The 22,636-nt window shown below is 44.6% G+C and overlaps 2 protein-coding genes across 10 annotated transcripts in view; both read right to left on the reverse strand.

Moving 5' to 3' along the window:
* rapsn (receptor-associated protein of the synapse, 43kD) overlaps window positions 1–827 on the reverse strand; it is a 45,421-nt gene extending 44,594 nt beyond the window's left edge. For both annotated transcript variants that reach the window (XM_048607222.1, XM_048607221.1), the window contains exon 1: window positions 138–827. In XM_048607222.1, the coding sequence (XP_048463179.1) occupies window positions 138–827 (690 nt within the window). The remainder of the gene's footprint in view (window positions 1–137) is intronic.
* Window positions 828–15,003: 14,176 nt separating this feature from the next.
* celf1 (cugbp, Elav-like family member 1) overlaps window positions 15,004–22,636 on the reverse strand; it is a 91,297-nt gene continuing 83,664 nt past the window's right edge. For 7 of the 8 annotated variants that reach the window (XM_048606944.1, XM_048606942.1, XM_048606937.1 and 4 more), the window contains one exon: window positions 15,004–18,788. The gene's annotated coding sequence lies outside the window, so the exon portion shown is untranslated. The other variant, XM_048606939.1, reaches the window with a different exon arrangement.

A 22,636-nucleotide genomic window follows, 5' to 3' on the forward strand; every position in this document is an offset into this window, starting at 1 on the left:
CAAACTGTCTCCAACATCAATAAGGCTACCCTGGCAACTTGAAATCTCCCAGATGGTTACCCCACACCCCTTCTGCCCGTTCTCTGCCTTGCTCGCTCACTATGAGTGTTGGCAGAGCCCACCTGGATGTGCCTTACCTCACAGCATTCCATGGCGTCCTCTAAACGTGCCAGTTTGCGATAAGCCACTGCCATGTGGTACTGGCTCATGGCTTTATATTTCAAGCTCCAAGTCTTCCCATAATCACTGACCAGTTCGGCCCCCTTACAGGGAAAGAAGAGAGCCTTCTCGTAGTCTTTGAGCTGGATGTAGAAGTTGCCCAGGCTGCAGCACACTCGGCATTCCAACATCTTGTCGTCGTTGCTGTGAGCATAGCGCAGGGCCTTCTCAAAGCACTCCAGTGCCTTCTGGAAGGAACTGAGGCCCAGGTAGGCATTGCCCATGCTGAGGCATACCTGGCCATTGAGCTGCAAACCCACGGTGGTGCCCTGCATGCTCAAACAGGTCTTGCAATAGTTGACGGTCTTGGTAAAGTCACACAGCTTCTCATTGCTCCGTGCCAGGTTCAGGTAAGACTCCGTGACATAGTCAGAGTCGGCGATCTCGCGGGCCACATCAATCTGCGCGACAGCAAATTTCTTCATCTCTGCGTATTTACCCATCTCAGAGTGGGCCGTGATGAGGCAGCCCAACACCCGGAACCTTCCAGGGAGGTCGGTACTCTTTTCCAAGACTCGCTTCCAGATGTCAAGGGCTTTAGCTGTCTCATTTGATTGGTACAGACGCAAGCCTTTCTCGATTTGGTGCTTTGTTTGGTCTTGGCCCATATTTGCCTCAAACAGGAGCATAGAAGACACTCAGTCGATGTGGAGGACCGGAGGGAGGGGATGGTTTGTGTATGGAATTAAACAGCTTCCCCCCACCCAGCAGACAGAAAGCGTGCCTGCACGGAAAAGCTCTCCCTCAGTGTCAGCGGCAACAGGCAGAAAGCTCTGTCGAGGATCGCGAGTGAGTGAAGCTGAAAAGGCCCAGCTCCTCAGTATGTCGCTGGCAGTCAGTCGCAGCAGCTGTTGCTGCCTGTTCCAGGGTCAGCCTTTTACAGCTGCCCTGTCACTCAGCAAGGTCAGTGCAGACAGGGGCTACTCCCAGTGCAGGCTGTGATATCTGAACCATCGCCACCTCTCCCATCCTGTCACTCAACAAGGCCACTACAGAGAGTTCAGGGACTGCCCAGAGATAGGTGCTGCTCCCAGTGCAGATATAAATTCCCCCACGCCAAAACAGCTGCTCAAAACCCTCAAAAAAACTGCTCTGTAAACCCCCACCCTCCCCCATCTCCACGACATATTGTTCCAAGAAATCATCCTGAATACACTCAAATTCTTCCTCATGGCTACCTCTGCCAATCTGACTTACCCAATATGCATGGAGATCAAAGTTACCCATGATCAATATCCTGTCTTTGTTACATTCCCTGATTATCTCTTGATTGATTCTTTGTCCCATTGCACTGCTGCTGCTAAGAAGTCTATAGACTAGCCCCACCTGAGTCCTTGTTCCCTCTTTATTTCTTGCCACCACCATGGATTTTATTGCTTTCAATTCAAGACGATTTCCTATTATCGTACTTATTCCATCCCATACCAACAAAGCTACGCCATTATCCTTTCCTTCCTGCCTATCACTTTGAAGAGTGATATTCTCTGAATATTTAGCCAGCTTTGATCTCCCTGTAACCATTATCTCTGTGATGGCTATCAGATCATAGCTACTAACCTTTATTTGAGCTGTAAATTAATTTGTTTTGTTTTGAATACTATGTGCATTTAAGTAAACAGTTTTGTCTTTTTGACCAGGGCAGTATGGTGCCTCCCAGCACCAGGGACCCGGGTTCAATTCCAGTCTCGGGCAACTGCCTTTGCGGAGCTTGCACATTCTCCCCGTGTCTGCATGGGTTTCCTCTGCATGCTCCCGTTTCCTCCCACAGTCCAAAGATGTGCAGGTTAGGTAGATTCGCCATGCTAAAGTGTCCCTAGTGCCCAGGGACATGCAGCCTGAGTGGATTATCCATGGGAAATGGGAGGATGTGTCTGGGTGGAATGCTCTTTGGAGGGTCAATGCAGACCTGATGGGCTGAATGGCCTCTTTCTACACTATAAGGATTCTATGAATCATTTTTTCCCCTTTATGCTGCTGTTTTTCAACGTTTGCTACACCCTGTCCCTAGCTGTCCAACTCTGGGTATCATTACCCAAAGAGCTGCCCTATTTTGCTGCCATCTCCTTTTGCTTTGTAAGTCTGCATTTCTGCTCTCCCAAACCCTTACTGTCCTTCTCATTAGTTTGAAGTCCTCTCTACAGCCCTAGTCATTTGATTCCCCAGGACACTAGGCCCATTACAGTTCAAGTGAAATCTGTCTCACCAGAACATCTCCTTTCTAGCCCAGTACTGATGTCAATGCCGCATGAACTGAAACCCATTCCTCTTACACCAATCTCTGAGCCACACATTTAATTCCTGTCTTTATTTACCCCATGCCTCAGGTAGTAATTCTGAGATTATGACCTTGGAGGCTCTGCTTTTTAGTTTAGGTCTTAACTACTCAAAATGTTTCAGTAGAACCTCCTTTCTCGTCCTATCCATATTGTTGGTATCAATGAGGATGACAACAATTGGATCATTTCCTTCCCTCTCCAAGTTCCTCTCTAGCCCTGAGGAGATGTCTCTTACCCTTGCACTACGCAGGTACATCCTTCTGAACTCTCGTTCATGGATGCAAAGAACAGTACCTATTTCCCTAATTATACAGTCCCTTACCACATTGCTCTAATTATACTGGTCTCCCCCTATTTGAATGGCTCTCAGTGCTGCGGTCACTTCACTGATCTTCTCTTCAGTTCCCATCTTATCCACAATGAACCTTGTACCTATTGAAAAGTTTACAGGGGCTGAGACTCCTTAAATACTATACCCTGCGTCCCCATCTCTGCCTCACCTGCAGTAACACCCTCCTGTCCCTGATCATAGACCCAATTGAATTTGAATGGCCTAGTCTGAGGGGTGCATCCTGAGCCAAGTGTCCGGATTACATTCCCCTTGCCTGATGTGGCATTGCAGCTCAAACTCCAACTCCTCAACTTGGATCCAAGGTTTCTCGAATTGCAAACACTCAGCCAAAATTGTCCTCACGCTGCAGCAGCAACACCATATCACCCATCCGGAAACAGACCTTTCGGTCCAACAAGTCCTTACTTTTATTTTTAAAAGACACCAATATCAATCTTATACTTGACATGCTATTCTTAACACAAGATGGAAGAAAAACACTGCAGTGTTGAAGATCTTACATTGACTTTAAAGACTAGAAACATTCAACAACGCTACTCACCGATAACTTGCTACCTTTGCACTTGTGTCACGTTGTGGTTCATGAAGTCACTCCACCACTAGTCTCATTGTCACTAAGCATTTGGATTCATGCTTTGTATCCTTTTCCCCTCATCTCTCACTCTGGAGACTTTATTTCTTGCCATAAACCTTACTTAAAACAGTTCTTTCCCCCTCTGCACGGAATTCACAGTCTAAAGCAAATTCTCAGATATTCATACTCAGCCTTTGTTTGACTCACCCTGACTGTGCACTCTAAAGAAACCTCTTTCTTACACAAGGCTACTCAGAGTCACTTCATTGAGCTAATTTACAGAAGGGATATCAGATACTTGAATGCCAACTGCCACAATCAGGCAGCAGCTGCTTTAATTTTTGAACTTATGAAAAGTTATTGTCTGAATCTGACTTTAACTTTCAATCCTAATTTGGAAAAGATGTACCAGTTGAACTCCCGCATTTGATGCAATTCCCAAATATACATCTTGGCCATTGTGTGACAGGATGTGCCTTTAAGAGAGATTTGTTCTGTCCTGTTTCTCTTGAAGAGGGGTGCTGTAAATCTGGTGCAGAGGTTTCTGCTCCATGGAAAGCAAAATAGATAGCTTTGGGTTTTTTTTGAAAGTATACAAAAGAAGCATAAGTGGTTGGAGTCAGGCTGTCACAGACCTAGGGTTTTAATTTTACTTTCAGTGTTGATGTTGGGGTTTTGATAACAAACAGCTCTCTTTCTGCTGCTACAAAAGCTTGAGTTCTCTCTCTCTCTGCACCTAGATTCATTCTGTCGGTGTTTTTTCTCCTAGACTGGTAGAGATAGCATATGAGGGAAATCTGTTTTGTTGAAATTGTCTTTGTCAAGGGTGTATTTGTTGGATGCTACTATATTGGAACAGTTGATGAGTAGTAGTTAAATGACATATTATTTTGTTTAGCATTTCGATAGAGTGAAAATTATGCCAGTTCTTTTTTTGTCTGTACACTATCTGTGGTACGAGAATAAAGTGTGTTTTACTTAAAGCCTAGTAGTGTGACCAACTGAATCACGTCTGGAACACAGCACCTTACACTTGCCTTTAAATAAGATAAAAGTTAGAGTCTCGGCTGTCTCCATTTTATGTTTTGAGGAGTTTAGTCCGGTCCATAACAATTGTCTCACTGAGGCCAAGTCTCCACTCACAAACACTGCACTCCCAACAATTCCTCCAATTAAACACATCCCCTCTACTGAACAACCAATCCAAATAACAAGCCCCCACACCCTGCTCTCAGGAGCAGGAGCATCAAATGGTTGTAGTGCACGTGGATAACAATGACAATGGTAGAATGAGGAAAAAGGTTCTGCTCAGGCAGTATGAGCAGTGGGCACTAAATTAGAAAGCTAGAACCTCAAAACATAATAATCCCTGGATTTTTATCTCAGGCCAAACGAGTTGATACAGGATAGAAACATTAGAAACTTAACTAGGTGGCTCAAGGATCAGTGTATGAGAAAAGCATTTCAATTTCTGGAGGACTGGCATGAGTACCAGGAGAATGGGAAAGTGGGACATCATAAGGGTAGTTGAGGCAGGAAATCTCACAACTTGAAAAAAGTACTTGGATGAGCACTTGAAGTGTCATAATATTTAAGGATGTGGGTCATGTGGCAAAGTGAGACTAGTGTAAGCAGTAGTGTAGTGCAGACTTGATGGACTGAAGGACCTTGTTTGTACTGTATGATTCTATGATTCTACTTCAAGAATCAGTGCTTAGAGCTCAACTGTACAGAGTGATAGAGACACTTTAGTTCAACTCGTTGCATGGACCAGACATCCCAATTTTGCATTGATCCTTTTGCCAGCATTTGGCCCATATCCCTCCAAACCCTTCCTATTAATATCCCATCCAGATGCCTTTTAAATGTTGCAATTGTACCTGTCTCCACTACTTCCTCTGGTAGCTCATTCCACAGATGCATCACCCTCCATGTGAAAAAGTTACCCCTATTTAAATCTTTCCCCTCTCACCTTAAACCTATGCCCTCCAGTTTTGGACTCCCCTTCCTCGGAAAAGGACCTTGGCTATTTACCCTATCCATCCTCATTATTTTATAAGCCTCTATAAGTTTACCGCTCAGCCGCCGACGTTCCAGGGGGAAAAAAATCCCTCTCTTTATAACTCTCACACACCAGTCCCGGCAATATCCTTGTAAATCTTTTCTGCAACCTCTCAGGTTTAACACCATTCTGCCAATAGAAGGATGACCAGAGCTCTATGTAGTATTATAAAAGTGACCTCATCAATGTCCTGTACTGCCGCAACATGACATCACAACTCCTATAGTCAATGTTCTGTCCAATGAAAGCAAGCATGCCAAATGCCTTCTCCATCACGCTTTCTATCTGAGACTCCACTTTCAAGGGAGTATGCACCTGCACCCCTCAACGATCTCTTCGGCAACACTCCCCAGGACCCTACCATTAACTGTTAGGGACCAGACCAGACTCCCTCAAAAAATTTTCATATAGCCCAGACCCTAACATTTTCTTCTTTTAAAGGAATACATGAAGTGTGTGTTACAGATGTACACAGATACAGATGTACAGCACAGTACAGGCCCTTCGGCCCACGATGTTGTGCCAAACTTTTACCCTAATCCTAAGGTCTATCCCCACCGCTACCTTATACTATCATCCATATGCCTATCTAATAGCTGCTTAAATGCCCCTAATGAGGCCAAATCCACTACACTTTCCGGCAAAGCATTCCACACCCCTACCACTCTCTGAGTAAAGAACCTACCTCTGACGTCTCCCCTATATCTACCTCCACTCACTTTAAAACTATGCCCCCTCGTAATAGCTACCTTCACCCTAGGAAAAAGTCTCTGGCTGTCCACTCTATCTATACCTCTGATCATTTTGTACACCTCTATCAAGTCACCACTCATCCTCCGTTGTTCTAAAGAGAAAAGCCCTAGCTCTCTCAACCTTTCCTCATAAGACCTTCCCTCCATTCCAGGCAACATCCTGGTAAATTTCCTCTGCACCTTTTCCAACGCCTCCACATCTTTCCTGTAATGAGGTGACCAGAACTGGACACAATACTCCAGATGTGGCCGAACCAGGGTTTTGTATAGCTGGAGCATAACTTCACGGCTCTTGAACTCGATCCCTCTATTAATGAAAGCTAACACATCATACGCCTTCTTAACAAAACTCTATCTACCTGGGTGGCAGCTTTCAGGGAACTGTGAACATGAACCCCAAGATCCCTCTGCTCCTCCACACTGCCAAGAATCTTTCCATTAACCCTGTATTCTGCTTTCAAGTTTGTCCTTCCAAAATGAATCACCTCACACTTTTCAGGGTTAAACTCCATCTGCCACTTCTCAGCCCAGCTCTGCACCCTATCAATGTCCCTTTGTAACTGCGAACAGCCCTCCGCACTATCCACAACGCGACCCACCTTTGTATCATCCGCGAACTTACTAATCCACCCTTCCACTCCTCCGTCCAAATCATTTACAAAAATCACAAATAGAAGAGGACCCAGGACAGATCCTTGTGGTACACCACTCGTAACTGAGCACCATGTTGAATATTTTCCGTCCACTACCACCCTTTATCTTCTAAGGGTCAGCCAATTCTGAATCCAGTCTGCCACATTTCTCCCAATCCCATGCCTCCTTACCTTCTGCATGAGCCTACCATGGGGAACCTTATCAAACGTCTTACTTAAATCCATGTATACCACATCCACTGCTCTACCTTCATCCACATGTTTGGTCACCTCTTCAAAGAATTCAATAAGGTTTGTGAGGCATGATCTACCCCTCACAAATCTATGCTGACTATCTTGAATCAAACTGTGTCTTTCCAAGTGAGCATAAATCCTATCTCTCAGAGCCCTTTCCAATAATTCACCCACCACTGACGTAAGACTAACTGGCCTGTAATTTCCAGGGTAATCCCTATTCCCTTTTTTGTACAAGGGAATGACGTTTGCCTCTCTCCAATCTTCCGGCACTATACCCGTGGACAGTGAGGACGAAAAGATCATCGCCAAAGGCCCTGTGATCTCTTCCATCACTTCCCATAGAATCCTTGGATAAATCCCATCAGGCCGGGGGGACTTATCTATCTTCAACTTCCTCAAAATTCCTAGCACATCTTCCTTACTAACATCGACCTTCTCTAGCCGACCAGTCTGTTTCACACTGTCCTCCCCTGCAACTAGGTCCCTCTCAGTTGTGAATACCGAAGAAAAGTATTCATTAAGGACCTCTCCTATCTCTTTAGGCTCCGTGCACAAATTCCCTTTACAATCCTTGATCGGCCCTACCCTTTCTCTGGTCATTCTCTTATTCCTCACGTACGTGTAAAAAGCCTTGGAGTTTTCCTTGATCCTATCTGCCAAGGCTTTCTCATGCCCCCTTATAGCTCTCCTAAGCCATTTCTTCAACTCCTTCCTGGATAACTTGTATTCCTCTAGAGACTTTTCCGTTCCTTGTTTCCTAAACCTTACGTAAGCATCCTTCTTCCTCTTAACTAGTTGTTCGGCCTCTCTTGAGAACCAAGGCTCCCTCACTCGACCGCATCTTCTCTGCCTGCTAGGGACAAACATATCGAGCACACGCAGTATGCATTCCTTAAACAATCTCCACATTTCAATAGTGCTCTTCCCTGACAGCATCTGTTCCCAATTTATGTTACCCAGTTCTTGCCGAACAGAATTGAAATTACCCTTCCCCCAATTATAAACCTTACCCTGCTATATGTACCTATCCTTTTCCATGACTATTGTAAAAGTAACAGAGTTATGATCGCTACCGCCAAAATGCTCTCCTACCAACAGGTCTAACACTTGGCCCAGTTCATTGCCAAGCACCAAATCCAAAGTGGCCTCTCCTTGTGTTGGTCTATCCACATACTGTGTCAGGAATCCTTCCTGAAAGCACTGGACAAAATCTGCTCCATCTAAACTATTACAACTAAAATGTTTCCAATCAATAGTTGGAAAGTTGAAGTTGCCCATGATTATAACCCTTTGACTTCTGCACCTTTCCGGTATCTGCCTCCTAATCCACTCCTCTACTTCTCTGCAACTATTAGGGGGTCTGTAAAAAACCCCCAATAATGTGACTGCTCCTTTCTTGTTCTGGACCTCAACCTAAGCTGACTTGGGGCGGCACGGTGGCTCAGTGGTTAGTACTGCAGCCTCACAGCGCCAGGGACCTGGGTTTGATTCCAGCCTCTGGCGACTGTGTGGAGTTTGCACATCCTCCCCGTGTCTGCGTGGGTTTCCTCCCACAGTCCAAAGATGTGCAGGCTCGGTGGATTAGCCATGCACCCCGTAGTGTTCAGGGTGTGTGGGTTATAGGGGGCTGGGTCTGGGTGGGATGCTCCAAGGGTCAGTATGGACTTGTTGGGCCGAAGGGCCTGTTTCCACACTGTTGGGATTCTATGACTCTGTAGACATATCATTCTCGAACTGCCTTTCAGTAGCTGCTATACTAGCCCTGGTTAGCTATGCCACTTCTTTTTCCACTCTCCCTGTTTCTTTTAAAGCATTTAAATCCCAGAACTTCCAACAATCATTCCTGTCCCCGAGTTACCCAAGTTTTTGTAATGGACACAACATCGTAGCTCCAAGTACTGACCCATGCTCTAAGTTCATCCGCCTTATTTCTGATACTTCCAGCATTGCAGTATACACACCTCAAACCATTTCTGTGTCCACAATTACGCTCCATGTGATGTGACTGGTCAAACTACTCAATGTTAAGCTAAACACAATTTATTTAAACACCACAGTTAAAATACAAACAAAAGAAAGAGGAATTTAGAATAACTTAACAATTGGAAAACTTAACCAAATAATAGATACAGTACCCATTATTAATTAACTGTTCCAATATAGTAACATCCCATAAACACAGCCCTTGTCAAAAAGGAAAATTCAGGCACAAATTCTTACATGTAGTTCTCCAATCCAGGAGGAAATAACATCAGGAGAGATTTCAGAGAAAGTAGCAGCTAGGAATCATTCACTGAAACTTCCAGCTGTTCTGGGACCCCAAACAGCTTCTGACTGCTAAAGCCAAACAAAAGGTAGAAAGCCTGCTCAGAGAGAGCCGGACACTCCCACTCAAGCTGCTTCCATTGTTCCAACTTTAAATAAATACGTAAAAGCCTCCTAAGTTGTGTATTTAAGACATCTTCAGTTGCCAGCTCAATGTCTTTGCCTTTACAACCTCTCTTCAAAAAACTCAGGAAAAAAATAACCTTTTTAAAAGTAACAGCATCGTCACATAACTGTATAAGTCCTGCCCTGACTTGCCTTACCAAACCAAAATACAACACCTCACATTTATCTGAATTAAACTCCATCTGCCACTCCTCAGCCCATTGGCCCATCTGATCAAGGTCCCATTGTATTCACAGACAATAATCTTCACTGTCCACTGCACCATCTATTTTGGTGTCATCTGCAAAGTTACTAACCATGCATCCTTTATTCACATCCAAATCCTTTATATAAATGATGAAAAGCAATGGGCCCAGCACCGATCCTTGTGGCACACCGCTGGTCACAGGCCTGCAGTCCGAAAAGCAACCCTCTGTCTCCTGCCTTCCAGCCAAAGTTGTATGCAATAGGTTGCTCCCCTGATCCCATGTGATCTAACCTTACTAACCAGTCTACCGTGGGGAACCTTGTTGAACACATCGCTGAAGTCCATATAACAACATCTACCATTCTTCTTTGTCATCTCTTCAAAAAACTCAGTCAAGTTAGTGAGACATGATGTCCCATGCACAAAGCCATGTTGACTATCCCTAATCAGTCCTTGCCTTTCCAAATCCATGTAAATCCTGTCCCTCAGGATCTGGATGAGAGACTCAAATGCAATATTTCCCAGATTCCTGATGGCACAAAACTGGGCTGGACAGATGAGGATATAACAGAACTCTCCATCAAGATGGAGTGTAAAGTTGTTGATTCTCAGACTAACACTTGAAGCTTAATAAGGGAAACTACGATGGAATGAGGTGTGAATTGGCTATGATAGATTGTTACTGAAGCATGTTACTGAAAAATAACATGCAATGCCAAAGAGCATATAAAAATAGTTTATTCCTGACTAAACATAGAACATAGAACAGCACAGCACCGTACAGGCCCTTCGGCCCACAATGTTGTGCTGACCTATTATCCTACTAAGATAAATCTACCCCGCATTCCCTACATTTTATTATCCTCCATGTGCCTATTCAAGAGTCGCTTAGAAGTTTCTAAAGTATCTGACTCCACTACCACTGCCGGCAGCACATTCCACACGCCCACCACTCTCTGTGTGAAGAACCTACTTCTGACATCTCCCCTCTACCTTCCTTCAATCACCTTAAAATTATGCCCCCTCGTAATAGTCATTTCCACCCTGGGAAAAAGTCTCTGACTATCCACTCTATCTATGCCTCTCATCATCTTGTAAACCTCTATCAAGTCACCTCTCATCCTTCTTTGCTCCGATGAAAAAAGCCCTAGCTCCCTCAACCTTTCCTCATAAGACCTGCCCTCCAGTCCAGGCAGCATCCTGGTAAATTTCCTCTGCACCCTCTCTAAAGCTTCCACATCTTTCCTATAATGAGGTGACCAGAACTGAACACAATATTCCAAGTGTGATCTAACCAGAGTTTTATAGAGCTGCAGCATAACCTCATGGCTCTTAAACTCAATTTCCCTGCCAATGAAAGCCAAGAGTACAAAGAGAATAGTGGCTAAACCATGGCTCATGAGGGAAGTTGCAGACAGTATTAGGTACAAAAATGAGACATACGAATTGGTAAGTAAAAACAATAAGCCTGAGGATTGGGAACAGTTTAAAAGTCAGCAAAGAAGGACCAAGGGATTGATTAAGAATCTGTGTGGAACCACAGAAGAGAGAGATACTAAGTGAATATTTTGCTTCTGATTTGGATGTGGAGAAAGACATGGAAGCTAAATAAATATCAATGTCTTGAAAACAGTTCACATTACAGAAGAGGAGGTGCTGGAGGTCTAAAAAGCATAAAGGTAGATAAATCTCCAGAATTAGTTAAGTGTATCTGAGGCCATTGTGGGGTCCCTAGCAGAGATATTTGCGTTGACAGTCACAGGTGAGGTGCTGGAAGACTGGAAGGTGGCTAATGTTGTGCCTTTACTTACAATTTCAAGAAACCCTCTTGGATGCAGTTAACAAATTGCGCCCCGTCTAAGGCAGTCCCAGTCAATACCGGGGAAGGTAAAGTCACCCATTATGACAACCTTTTTCACACAAAGGATAGGTTAGATGTGGAATGAACTGCCAGATGAATTGGTGGGGACAGATACACAAACTGGAAAGGTTTAGAGGGATATGGGTCAAAAGCAGGCAACTGGGGCTAGTTTAGTTTGGGAACTTGGTCGAAAAGGAAGTGTTGGAACGAAGGATCTGTTTCCATGCTGTATGACTATGACTCCAAGAAGGGAAAAAGCACTATAAGAATAAGCTTGCAGGGAACGTAAGAACTGACTGTAAAACCTTATATAAGCACATGAAGAGAAAAAGATTGGTTAAAACTAGTGTAGGTCCCTTACAGTAAGAAATGGGGGAACAAAGAAATGGCTGACAACTAAATGCCGACTCTGCTTCGTCTTCACAAAGGAGTGCACGAATAACGTACCAGAAATGATGGGGAACATAGGCTTTAGTGAGAGGGAGGAACTGAAGGAAATCTGTACTCATTGAAAGATAGCGTTGGAGAATTTGATAGAACATAGAACATTACAGCGCAGTACAGGCCCTTCGGCCCTCGATGTTGCGCCGACCTGTGAAACCAATCTGAAGCCCATCTAACCTAAACTATTCCATTATCATCCATATGTTTATCCAATGACCATTTAAATGCCCTTAAAGTGGGCGAGTCTACTATTTTTGCAGGCAGGGCATTCCACGCCCTTACTACTCTCTGAGTAAAGAACCTACCTCTGACATCTGTCCTATATCTATCACCCCTCAATTTAAAGCTATGTCCCCTCGTGCTAGCCATCACCATCCGAGGAAAAAGGCTCCCACTGTCCACCCTATCTAATCCTCTGATCATCTTGTATGTCTCTATCAAGTCACCTCTTAACCGTCTTCTCTCTAACGAAAACAGCCTCAAAACCCTCATTGAAGGCTGATAAATCTGCAGGAACTGATAATGTACATCCCAGAGTAAGGAAGTAAGAAAATACATCTCATTCCCTTAAGAAAGTGGCCCTAGAAAGTGGATGCACTGGTGGTCACCTTCCAATATTCTTTGCACTCTGGAACAGCCTACAGATTGGAGGGTAACTAACATAACCCCAATGTTTAAAAAGGGAGTTAGAAAAAAAACAAGGAATTACAGACCAGCGAGTCTGACGTTAGTGGTGGGCAAGATGCTGGGATCCACTATTAAGGATTTTATAGCAGAGCACTTAGAAAACAGTGGTAGAATCACTCAGCGTGGATTCACTAAAGGGAAATTATGCTTGACAAATCCACTGACGTTTTATTAAGGATGTAACTTGTAGAGTTGATCAAAGGGAATCAGTAGATGCAGTTTATCTGGACTTTCAAAAAGCTTTCGACTTTTTTTTATTCATTCAAGGGTCGAGGGTATCACTGCGTAGGTTAGTATTTATTGCCCATCTCTAATTGCCTGGAGGGTAGTTAAGAGTCAGCCACATTGCTGAGAGTCTGGAGTCACATGTAGGCCAGACTAGGTAAGGATAGCAGAGATAACAAGGTGTAGAGCTGGATGAACACAGCAGGCCAAGCAGCATCAGAGGAGCAGGAAGGCTGACGTTTCGGGCCTAGACCCTTCTTCAGAAATGGGGGAGGGGAACGGGATTCTGAAATAAATAGGGAGAGAGGGGGAGGCGGATAGAAGATGGATAGAGGAGAAGATAGGTGGAGAGGAGACAGACAGGTCAAAGAGGCAGGGATGGAGCCAGTAAAAGTGAGTGTAGGTGTGGAGTTAGGGAGGGGATAGGTCAGTCCAGGGAGGACGGACAGGTCAAGGGGGCGGGATGAGGTTAGTAGGTAGGAGATGGGGGTGGGGCTTGAGGTGGGAGGAGGGGATAGGTGGGAGGAAGGACAGGTTAGGGAGGTGGGGACAAGCTGGGCTGGTTTTGGGATGCGGTAGGGGGAGGGGAGATTTTGAAGCTTGTGAAGTCCACGTTGGACTTCAAGGATAAGCGGTAAGGATAGTAAGGATAGCAGTTTCCTTCCCTAAAAGGTATTAGTGAACCAGGTTTTTCTGACCAACTCCATTATCTGCTGTGGTGGGATTTGAACTTGGATCTCCAAAACATTACTTGGGTCTCTCCATTAACAGTCCAGAAATAATACCACCAGGCTGTCACCTCTTCATAGTCCTATTAAGAGATTAATGTTTAAAACTAATATGCATAGGATTGGGGGTAGCATATTGAGATGGATAGAAAATTGGTTAGCAGACATGAAGCAGAATTGGAATAAATAGGACTTTTTTCTTGCCTGGCAGGCAGTGACTAGTGGAGCACACAGGATCAGTACTAGAGCCCCAGCTACACGTTAATGATTTAGATGAGGCAACTATATGTAATCTCAAAATTTGCATTTGATTCAAAACTGGGTGGAAAGATGAACTGTGAGGAGCTTGTCGAGATACTGCAGTGTGATTTGGACAGGCTGAGCGAGTGGGCAAATACATAGCGGATGCTGTATAATGTGCATAAATGTGATGTCATCCACTTTGGTAGCAAAAATAGGAAGGCAGATTATTATTTAAATGGCTTTAAATTCAGGGGAGTATTCAATGAGGCCTTGATGTCCTTGTGCACAATTGCTGAACGCAAGCATGCAGGTGTAGCAGGCAGTAAAAAAGGCAAACCGTATGTTGACCTTCACGGTGACAGAATTTGAGTACAGGAAGAGGGATGTCTTGCTGCAATTAGACAAGTTTCGGCAGTTTCGGTTCCCTTATCTGGAGAGGGACATTCTTCCTACTGAGTGATGCAGGAAAGATTTACCAAATTGATTCCTGGGAATCAATATTGACATAGGAAGAGAGATTGAGTCAATTCGAATTGAATTTACTGGAGTTTAGGAGAATGAGGGCAGAGCTCATAGAAACCTATTAACTTCTAACAGGACTAGGTAGGTTAGATTACAGCAGCACAGCCACCAGCAGGAGCAGAACTAACACATTCACAACAGGAGACTGATAAACGCTCATGACATTCACATCCTGAGAGAGAACATAAAAATCAAACAGACTGGTGCAAATCTCAATGCCCAGCATTGAGAATAAAAATTGACATTCCAAGATTTGAGAGAAAAGTGGAAGATGTGGAAATGTTGGGAGTACCTTCTGGACTGAAAGCGATTTTACCATTTGGTTTCTTGGAAAACAAGGTCAGTTTAATGTGCGTTGTGGGCCATTCACCAAGTCAAATGACTTTGACAAACAAAGCTTTTTGGGAAGTCAGAGATGGGTTTTATAGACCTTAATTGCAGTACACTTCTTCTGCTAAAGTCGTAACACCAGACCATACGTAGTTCATGAGCACATGCACACATCAGAAAAGAAACAGCAGATGACAGAATCTTCTCAAACTGTTTAATCGTAAATACTAAACAAGGAAGGTACCACACTTTCATACAAAATGACTGCAAATCTATGCGTGCAGTTAAAACATTTTAGTACCCTTTCAAGACAAAAATAGTAGGAAAAATCTGAAACAAATACCAGCTTTATTCAAACTAGCAACAATTTGCCATTCCTCTACATCAACTGTTGGCTCCAAAACAACTTACAAGTGGTTTTATGGTTTCTTTCATTATTAATTCCATAATTTGTTTCAAGATTACATCACAAAAAAAATCACACTAGATAATGACACTTTGCAAAAAAAAGCTTTTCCTTGGTAATAAGTGAGCAAAATTGCATTTTACTTTAGTTACAGGGGTTTGGTCATTGCGGCAAACTTCTAGAAATAAGTAACATTCACATTTGTTAATTGTTTAATAGTTCTTGTACAAAAGGCAAAATTTTACAAAACCTATAGAGTTAAATACAATCAGTTTGTACCAATAAAAAGCCCACAGGATTTTGAATTGTTTGTTAACTCACAAAGCAGCAAGAGTTTTGAAAATCAGTCACTCAAGTATTGTGTTTATTTGTAATCTTTACATTATCAAAAGACAAGAAGATGGTAATTACACATCTGTTACGTTCCACAGGATATGGATATGGCGGGACAGTTCAGGCGACCAAGTGCCCATGGTGATGTTGCAAGATTGGCAATGATGCTGGAGAGGGAACACATACAAGGAGTGTCTGTGAGGTGACAATGGGATAGTGTATGAAAACCAGCCTCCACCCTGCTGTGGATCGATGGTAGGAAACATGGGTTCCCCTGGTGGATTCTGGACGGGGGGAGGGAATTCTACTTAAGTGTTTAATGGGAACAGAGTGCAGGAGCCACAGTGAATGTACTTCGTAGACACACCTGGAGCATGAACATTATTAACATTCACTTGAGGTCTTGTGAGGGTGCCAGTCTGTTTAGTGGGGTTGGTGGAAATGAAGCACTGGCTACTGAGCATTTTTAATTGAAGGGCCGAATGGTCTACTTTTTTTCCCATTTCCTATAATGCTAAGCCATCTCCCCACACAAAGTATAGGAACAAGGGTGTAGGCACCCTTTAATCTGGGAGGATGAGTGTGCCAGGTCCAGCTTGGTGCTGGGAGGAGGGTTCACAAATAAGTCAACTAAACTAGGCTCAAATATGGCCAAATACTGCAGCTGGCAAACCACCAGAGGTTCCTGTTAAGAACTAGTTTGCAAAATTAGCAGCTGGGAGATTTGCTTTTCAAAGAAAGTTGTTTTATCTGAAAACTGTAATTAACTGTTGCTCAGTTTCATAAATTATCGTTTTGCTAGATTAAGAAATGGTGCAACATGTACACAGTGTCAAGAGTTCAGATCAGTGCATCAATATCCCCTGGAACAGCCTAGAAGAGCCCCACAGCGCGTGGACACCTGGAGGTGTGTCTTGAGGACAGGGCTTTAAGGAGACTTTGGGGGTTTTGAAAAAGCAGGGCTGAGACTGAGGAGGCATATATTTAAACAATGTGGCCCACGGGGATGCTCTGTTAGAGACACTGCTGTGAGCAGAAGGGTCTTGAAAAGCCTGGCTGTTTCATTGTAGCTCTATGTCTGCTGGGTTGAACAGAGTGAGTGAGAGATCCGTTCAGAATCAGAAGTGATAACAGCACAGGGAAATGAAATCCCAGGAAAACTCAGACATGGTCTCAGAGTGGCTGTGTGAGAGGCAAGGAAGGGGTTTCAATGTTGGAGATTGAGAAGTGGCAATGTGAGGTTAAAGAGTTGGGTAAGGATGAAATTGGGAGGCCTGGGACTAAGGGTGAGTGTGTTTGAGTTCAGGCAGTAGTTTAGGATGGAGGGGCAGAGGCAGTGGGTAGAGGTGGACTTTCAGTTGGAGGTGGTTGTATTGAGGATGTTGAGGCCCAGGGTCGTTGGAGGTTCAGGTGGAGGGGGTTGAGTCTGAGTGTCTCAGGGTCTGGTTGGAAGTTGAGTGTGAATGGCGATTGAGTGTTTGGTGTTCTGAACTGAGTTGGGGAAGTGGGGTGTGGGCTTCAGAGTTGGGAAATGCAAATACCAACACTCCTCCCCACCCAATGTCCCATTAGAGTCGGCAGCAATCTCCACAAACTCTTCACGGAATTGAACAGGTTGTCAAACCCAAACGTGGCTCACTTCCTCAAAATAACCAACCCTCGGTGCTCTCCTTCTTATTTAGCTACAAATAAAGATGTATCCCACCATCCACTGGAAATGACCCAACGCATGATCTCCAGTAAAATCAAACATTTCTCTATATATGTGAACGTAATCAGGAGCTTGATGCACATACTCTGTGTTTGTGTGTCTGTGTGCATACGCACGAGATAGAGAGAGAGAGAGAGGGAGAGAGGTTGGGGGAGAGGGAGAGGGAGGGGTTGGGAACAGATTGAACATCACAGATGCTGGGTTTAGATAGACAGAGGGGAGATTTTGAACAGGACACATCTGGTCTAACTATGATATTTGCCACAACAGAGTTCAAAAATATACTTTATTTAAACCTCCAACTTTTTTTTGCACTTTATCAAACTGTAAATTTGAAGTCAGGAAGACAGAGAAGCAGTACAAAGTGGAAAAGGCTGTAACATGCAAATAACACTTGGCACTAAATAGAGTTAACAACAAGTCACATCACATTTTGCTGAAGTTTTCAGCATAGATACAATACACATGCAAGGTATAGTCACACCAAACTCGACAACATTAAACTATTGACTTTTCTTTTTTTTGCTTTTCAAACACTTACTGCTAACAACAGAAAACCAAAGTGCCAAAAGAAACCCTATGGGAAATGGCCGACACTTTGAAAGAAGCAATTCAAGTATTTCTTTACTGATGTCACTCCAGCATAATGAACAGGGAAAGGTGGTAGTGGGGGTGTGGATAGAGAGAAAACAAGGGAGGTGAGGGGAAAGAGAGAGAGAACAAGGGAGGCAAGGAGGGACAGAGAAAGAGGAAGGCAAAGCGAGAAGCAGAGAAAGGAGAGACAGAGTGGGGGACAGAGAGAGAGGGTAGCGAGAGGGGACAGGGAGACAGAAAGGAGGAGATAGAGAGAGGAGAAAGAAGGGTCAAGACAAGAGGCAAGTGGCAAAGGAGCGAGAGGAGAGAAAATGGTAAGAGTGATCAATTGCAGAGGGTAAAGATTGTGAAAAGGGAAATAAGATGCTGAAGTGGAGAAAGAGAAAGCTCAACCCTGCCAATATATGGAGAAGAACGCATCTGAGGTTCATTTCCCTTCGAGTAAGTTGTGACAAACACTCCACACTGTCCTAAACACACACCACACTAAAAAAAACCAATAAGATGCACACGAATGATTTTCTGCTTTTTTTCAAATCGATTGGCTGCTTGAGATATAAAGCCCTCTGCCCGTGCTAGAAAGGGCGCTTTGCAATAAGGAGTAGAAAGAAGTGTCAAAATGCTGCAATTTAGTTAAGAAATTCTAGAAAAATAGACTCTCAAAGAAGTTTTAGAAGATTTCAATGTAACAATCTGGAAGCTTGTTTAAAGCAGCCTGCCCCAGCAGCACTGAGTGAGGTTGGGAAGGTGGGGGTGAGGGAGTGCATGGGAGTAGAGGTGAATGAAAGGTTTCTGAAATACATCAAATTTAATAGTCTAAACAAGGTCAAAGGTCAGCAGAGGTCAAGCATCAGAGAAGCTCAGAAACAACGAGGGGATGATGAACTTGGACGTCACAGCAACATGCTAGGCAAACGATGAACAAACGGGCACGAAGATATCTAGAAAAGAAAACAAAACCAGAAAGGGAGAAGGACCAAGTTACACAAAGCCATAAAAAAGGAAGAAATAAAATAAAACTAAAATTAAAAACAAAACACAATGATACAGTGCATGGGGTCAACGCATAATTTGAACGATGGGACGGGGAAATAGCACATGCTGAACACGAGAACAGACGTAACTCACACACGTACATGGATGACACCAGACAGTCCTCAGCAACTGAGGAGTCAGGGATTGGGAGATGAGGAAGGGGCAGGGCCCACACCCTGTGTCCTATGATTTACAATCTGCACCCATTGCCAAGTGAGAATGTTCCTCGTCAAAGGGGAGAATGCTAGGAAGGAAACAGACAGACATGAGGGGCAGAGAGCGCAGGGAAGACCAGCACCAATACCCCACATGACTATAAATCAAAAGACTGGTATAGCTAAAGTCATTTTCAAAAATGATACTGTTCAAGCCACAACAGCAGATGGAGAATGCCTAGATACAAAATAGAATCACCAGACTGAGAGCCATTGAAACAATATGGATGCTGCAATCCCTGGGAACACAGCTGCTCACCTGACAGGACACCAGACCAGGAAACCTCTTCCCAACTTGGGACATTCCAAACTCTTCAGGGCTTTTTGAAGTGTGACTTACAAATGAACATATGAAACACAGAATGGCAACTCATGCTTGTAGTGCTCAAAAACAGCAAGGTGTAAAATAATTTTGCAATATCGGATTGGGGACAATTTTTAGCCAAGACTCAAAGAGAACTCTCTGCTGTTCAGCCATTACAATCATAAATGACTTCACTTCTACCAGAGGGGTCAAAAGATGTCTCAGTGTAACATGTTATTTGAAAGATAGCAGCTGCAACAGTGCGGCGCTTCCTCAGCACTGACTCTCTGACACAATCTTAGTGAGTCATGCTGCATTTGGTACTCAGAATTTGGAGTAAGAGGAAGCATGCTGTTGGGCAACACAGTACTTCCTCTCTCACAGTGCAACTGGGGATGTGTGCTGATAATGCTTCCGGATGCACAATCTTCAATTACTAATGGAATCAACACCTGCGATTTAGCACATGGGCCTCAGGGGCGAGGGAGGGACCAGACTGGAGGAAGGAACAGTTGGGTGGGTGGGAATGGAAGTGGGGGAATAGGAGGAAACTCCTTCTGTGCACTGAAAGTAGTGTTTGCAGTGGGCTCAGGTGGGGACAGAGTTGATGTCAGAGATTAGATGTGATCTGCTACTTATGGATCACGCTTGGCTTGGCTTGGCTTGTCAGCATCATTCCATCCCCAATTACTCTCGATAGTCCCTTCAAAACAGATCAATCCCCTATCTAGTGGCTACGCACAGGAGATCAATCACGTGTCAGCAACACAATGCAGAAACAAGGTCAGTTCCTTCATTGGGATATCATACTTTGACAATTAGTTTGAGTGAGGCTGGCCAGCTATCATATTGAAATGAAATCTTTCACTTCTCTCCAAACAGCTTTTTAAAAAAAAACACAAGAAGATTCAAGTATTTGGATTCAAGAGCATCAGAGGGACCCTGTTTCAGTAGTTCCACCTCAAACATTGCATAAAACAGCCATGTAAACAAATCGTCTACAAAACACTGATTCCCCAATAAAATATCTCACAAAATAAATAATCTCCAACACTCAGGAGCAGTAAAAAACCTCTATAAAAATACAAAAGGTAGAATTGTGATTATACATTCATCCCAATTTCGTTTTGTGCATTTTTAAAACAAGTTCACATTAATTCCACTGGAGGTTTTGTTTTTAAAAGTTGAATGTGCGAAAACAAAATACACTTCGTTCTGTTTCTTTTTTAAAAACCCCAATTCCAAAAAAAACGACTGGAGAGAATAAAATTCTCAGAGGACATGACGACACCCTCCACACATCTGAGACGAGATTTGCAGTCAGACATGGTATATGCACAGCACCACCTCTCTCTAGAGTTAGAACAGCAAATGTGAGCACAATGGTAGCACGGCATCCTTTGAGGAATCATGGAGTCTGGCATAATAGAGAACATAGGTGGAGGGACAGAGACGGGGAGACGGAGACGGGGATGGGGAGACGGGGACGGGGAGACAGGGAGAGAGATGGGGAGACGGAGATGGAAGGTGAGATGGGGAGACGGAGACACAGACGGGGGGTGGGGTGGGGTAGACAGATACGGGGGGGGGCAGAGAGGGGGGGGGGAGATGAAGACGAGGGAGGGGGCAAGACAGAGACGGGGTGGGGGAGACAGAGACGGAGAGAGAGATGGACTCGAGAGAGAGACACACACACACAGACACTCAAGAGAGAGACACACACGCAGACACTCGAGAGACAGAGAGAGACAAAGACACTTGCCAGAGAGAGAGAGACAAAGACACTTGCCAGAGACGCAGACAGAGAGAGGGAGAGAGAGACACACACACAGACACTCGAGAGAGAGAGAGTGACAGAGACACTTGCCGGAGAGAGACAGACACAGACTGAGACTCAGAGACTCAGAGAGAGAGACACAGACACTTGACAGGGAGGGAGGGAAGGAGGGAGAGAGAGGGGGAAGGAGGGAGAGAGAGGGGGAAGGAGGGAGGATGGAGAGAGAGAGAGAGAGAGAGACAGAGAGAGAGAGAGACAGAGAGAGAGAGAGAGAGACACAGACACTTGCCAGACAGTAAGAGAGAGAGAGACAGACATACGAAAGACAGACACACACGGACACAGGAGTGTGAGACACAAAGAAACACGAGAGACAGAGAATGACACACACGGACACTCGAGAGAGAGACAGAGAGACATGCACGGACATTCAAGAGAGAGAGAGAGACACGAAAGGACACGAGAGGGAGAGACACACACAGACACTCGAGAGAGAGAGAGAGAAAGAGAGAGAGACAGACACACACACAAAGACACTCGAGAGAGACACACACACACTCGAGAGAGAGAGAGACAGGGACACACAAAGACACGCGAGAGAGAGAGAGAGAGACAGACACACACAGGCACTCGAGAGAAAGACAGCCACACAGACACACGAGAGTGAATAAAAGAGAGACGCAAAAGACACTCGAGAGAGAGAGAGAGAAAGAGAAAGAGAGAGAGACACAGACGCTCGAAAGAGAGAGAAAGAGAGACGCACACACAGACACTCGAGAGAGAGAGAGACGCACACACAGACACTCGAGAGAGAGAGAGATGCACACACAGACACTCGAGAGAGAGACACACACAGACACGAGAGAGGGAGAGAGAGACAGAGACGCTCGCCAGAGAGAGAGAAAGTGACAGAGGCACTCGCCAGAGAGAGTGACACAGAGACGCTCGCTAGAGAGAGACATACAGACACTCGAGAGACAGAGAGAGAGAGAGAGAGAGAGGCACACACTGACACTCGACAGGGAGAGAGGGAAGGAAGGAGAGAGAGGGAAGGAGAGAGAGGGAGGGAGAGAGAGGGAAGGAGGGAAGGAGGGAGGGAGACAGAGAGAGGGAAGGAGGGAGAGGGAGACACACTCATCGCAGAGAGAGAGAGACACAGACATTTGCCAGAGAGTGCGAGAGAGAGAGAGAGACATACAAAAGACAGAGACACACGGACACAGGAGTGAAAGACACAGAGAAACATGAGAGAGAGAATGACACACACGGACACTCAAGAGAGAGACAGAGACACATGCACGGACATTCAAGAGAGAGAGACACGAACGGACACGAGAGAGAGAGAGAGAGAGAGAGAGAGAGAGAGAGAAAAACACAGGCACTCAAGGGAGAGAGAGAAAGACACACACAAAGACACTCGAGAGGGAGAGACACGTGTAGACTCGAGAGAGAGAGAGA

The sequence above is a fragment of the Rhincodon typus genome, chromosome 17 (genome assembly GCF_021869965.1).
Source record: "Rhincodon typus isolate 14 chromosome 17, sRhiTyp1.1, whole genome shotgun sequence".
Classification (NCBI taxonomy): domain Eukaryota; kingdom Metazoa; phylum Chordata; class Chondrichthyes; order Orectolobiformes; family Rhincodontidae; genus Rhincodon; species Rhincodon typus.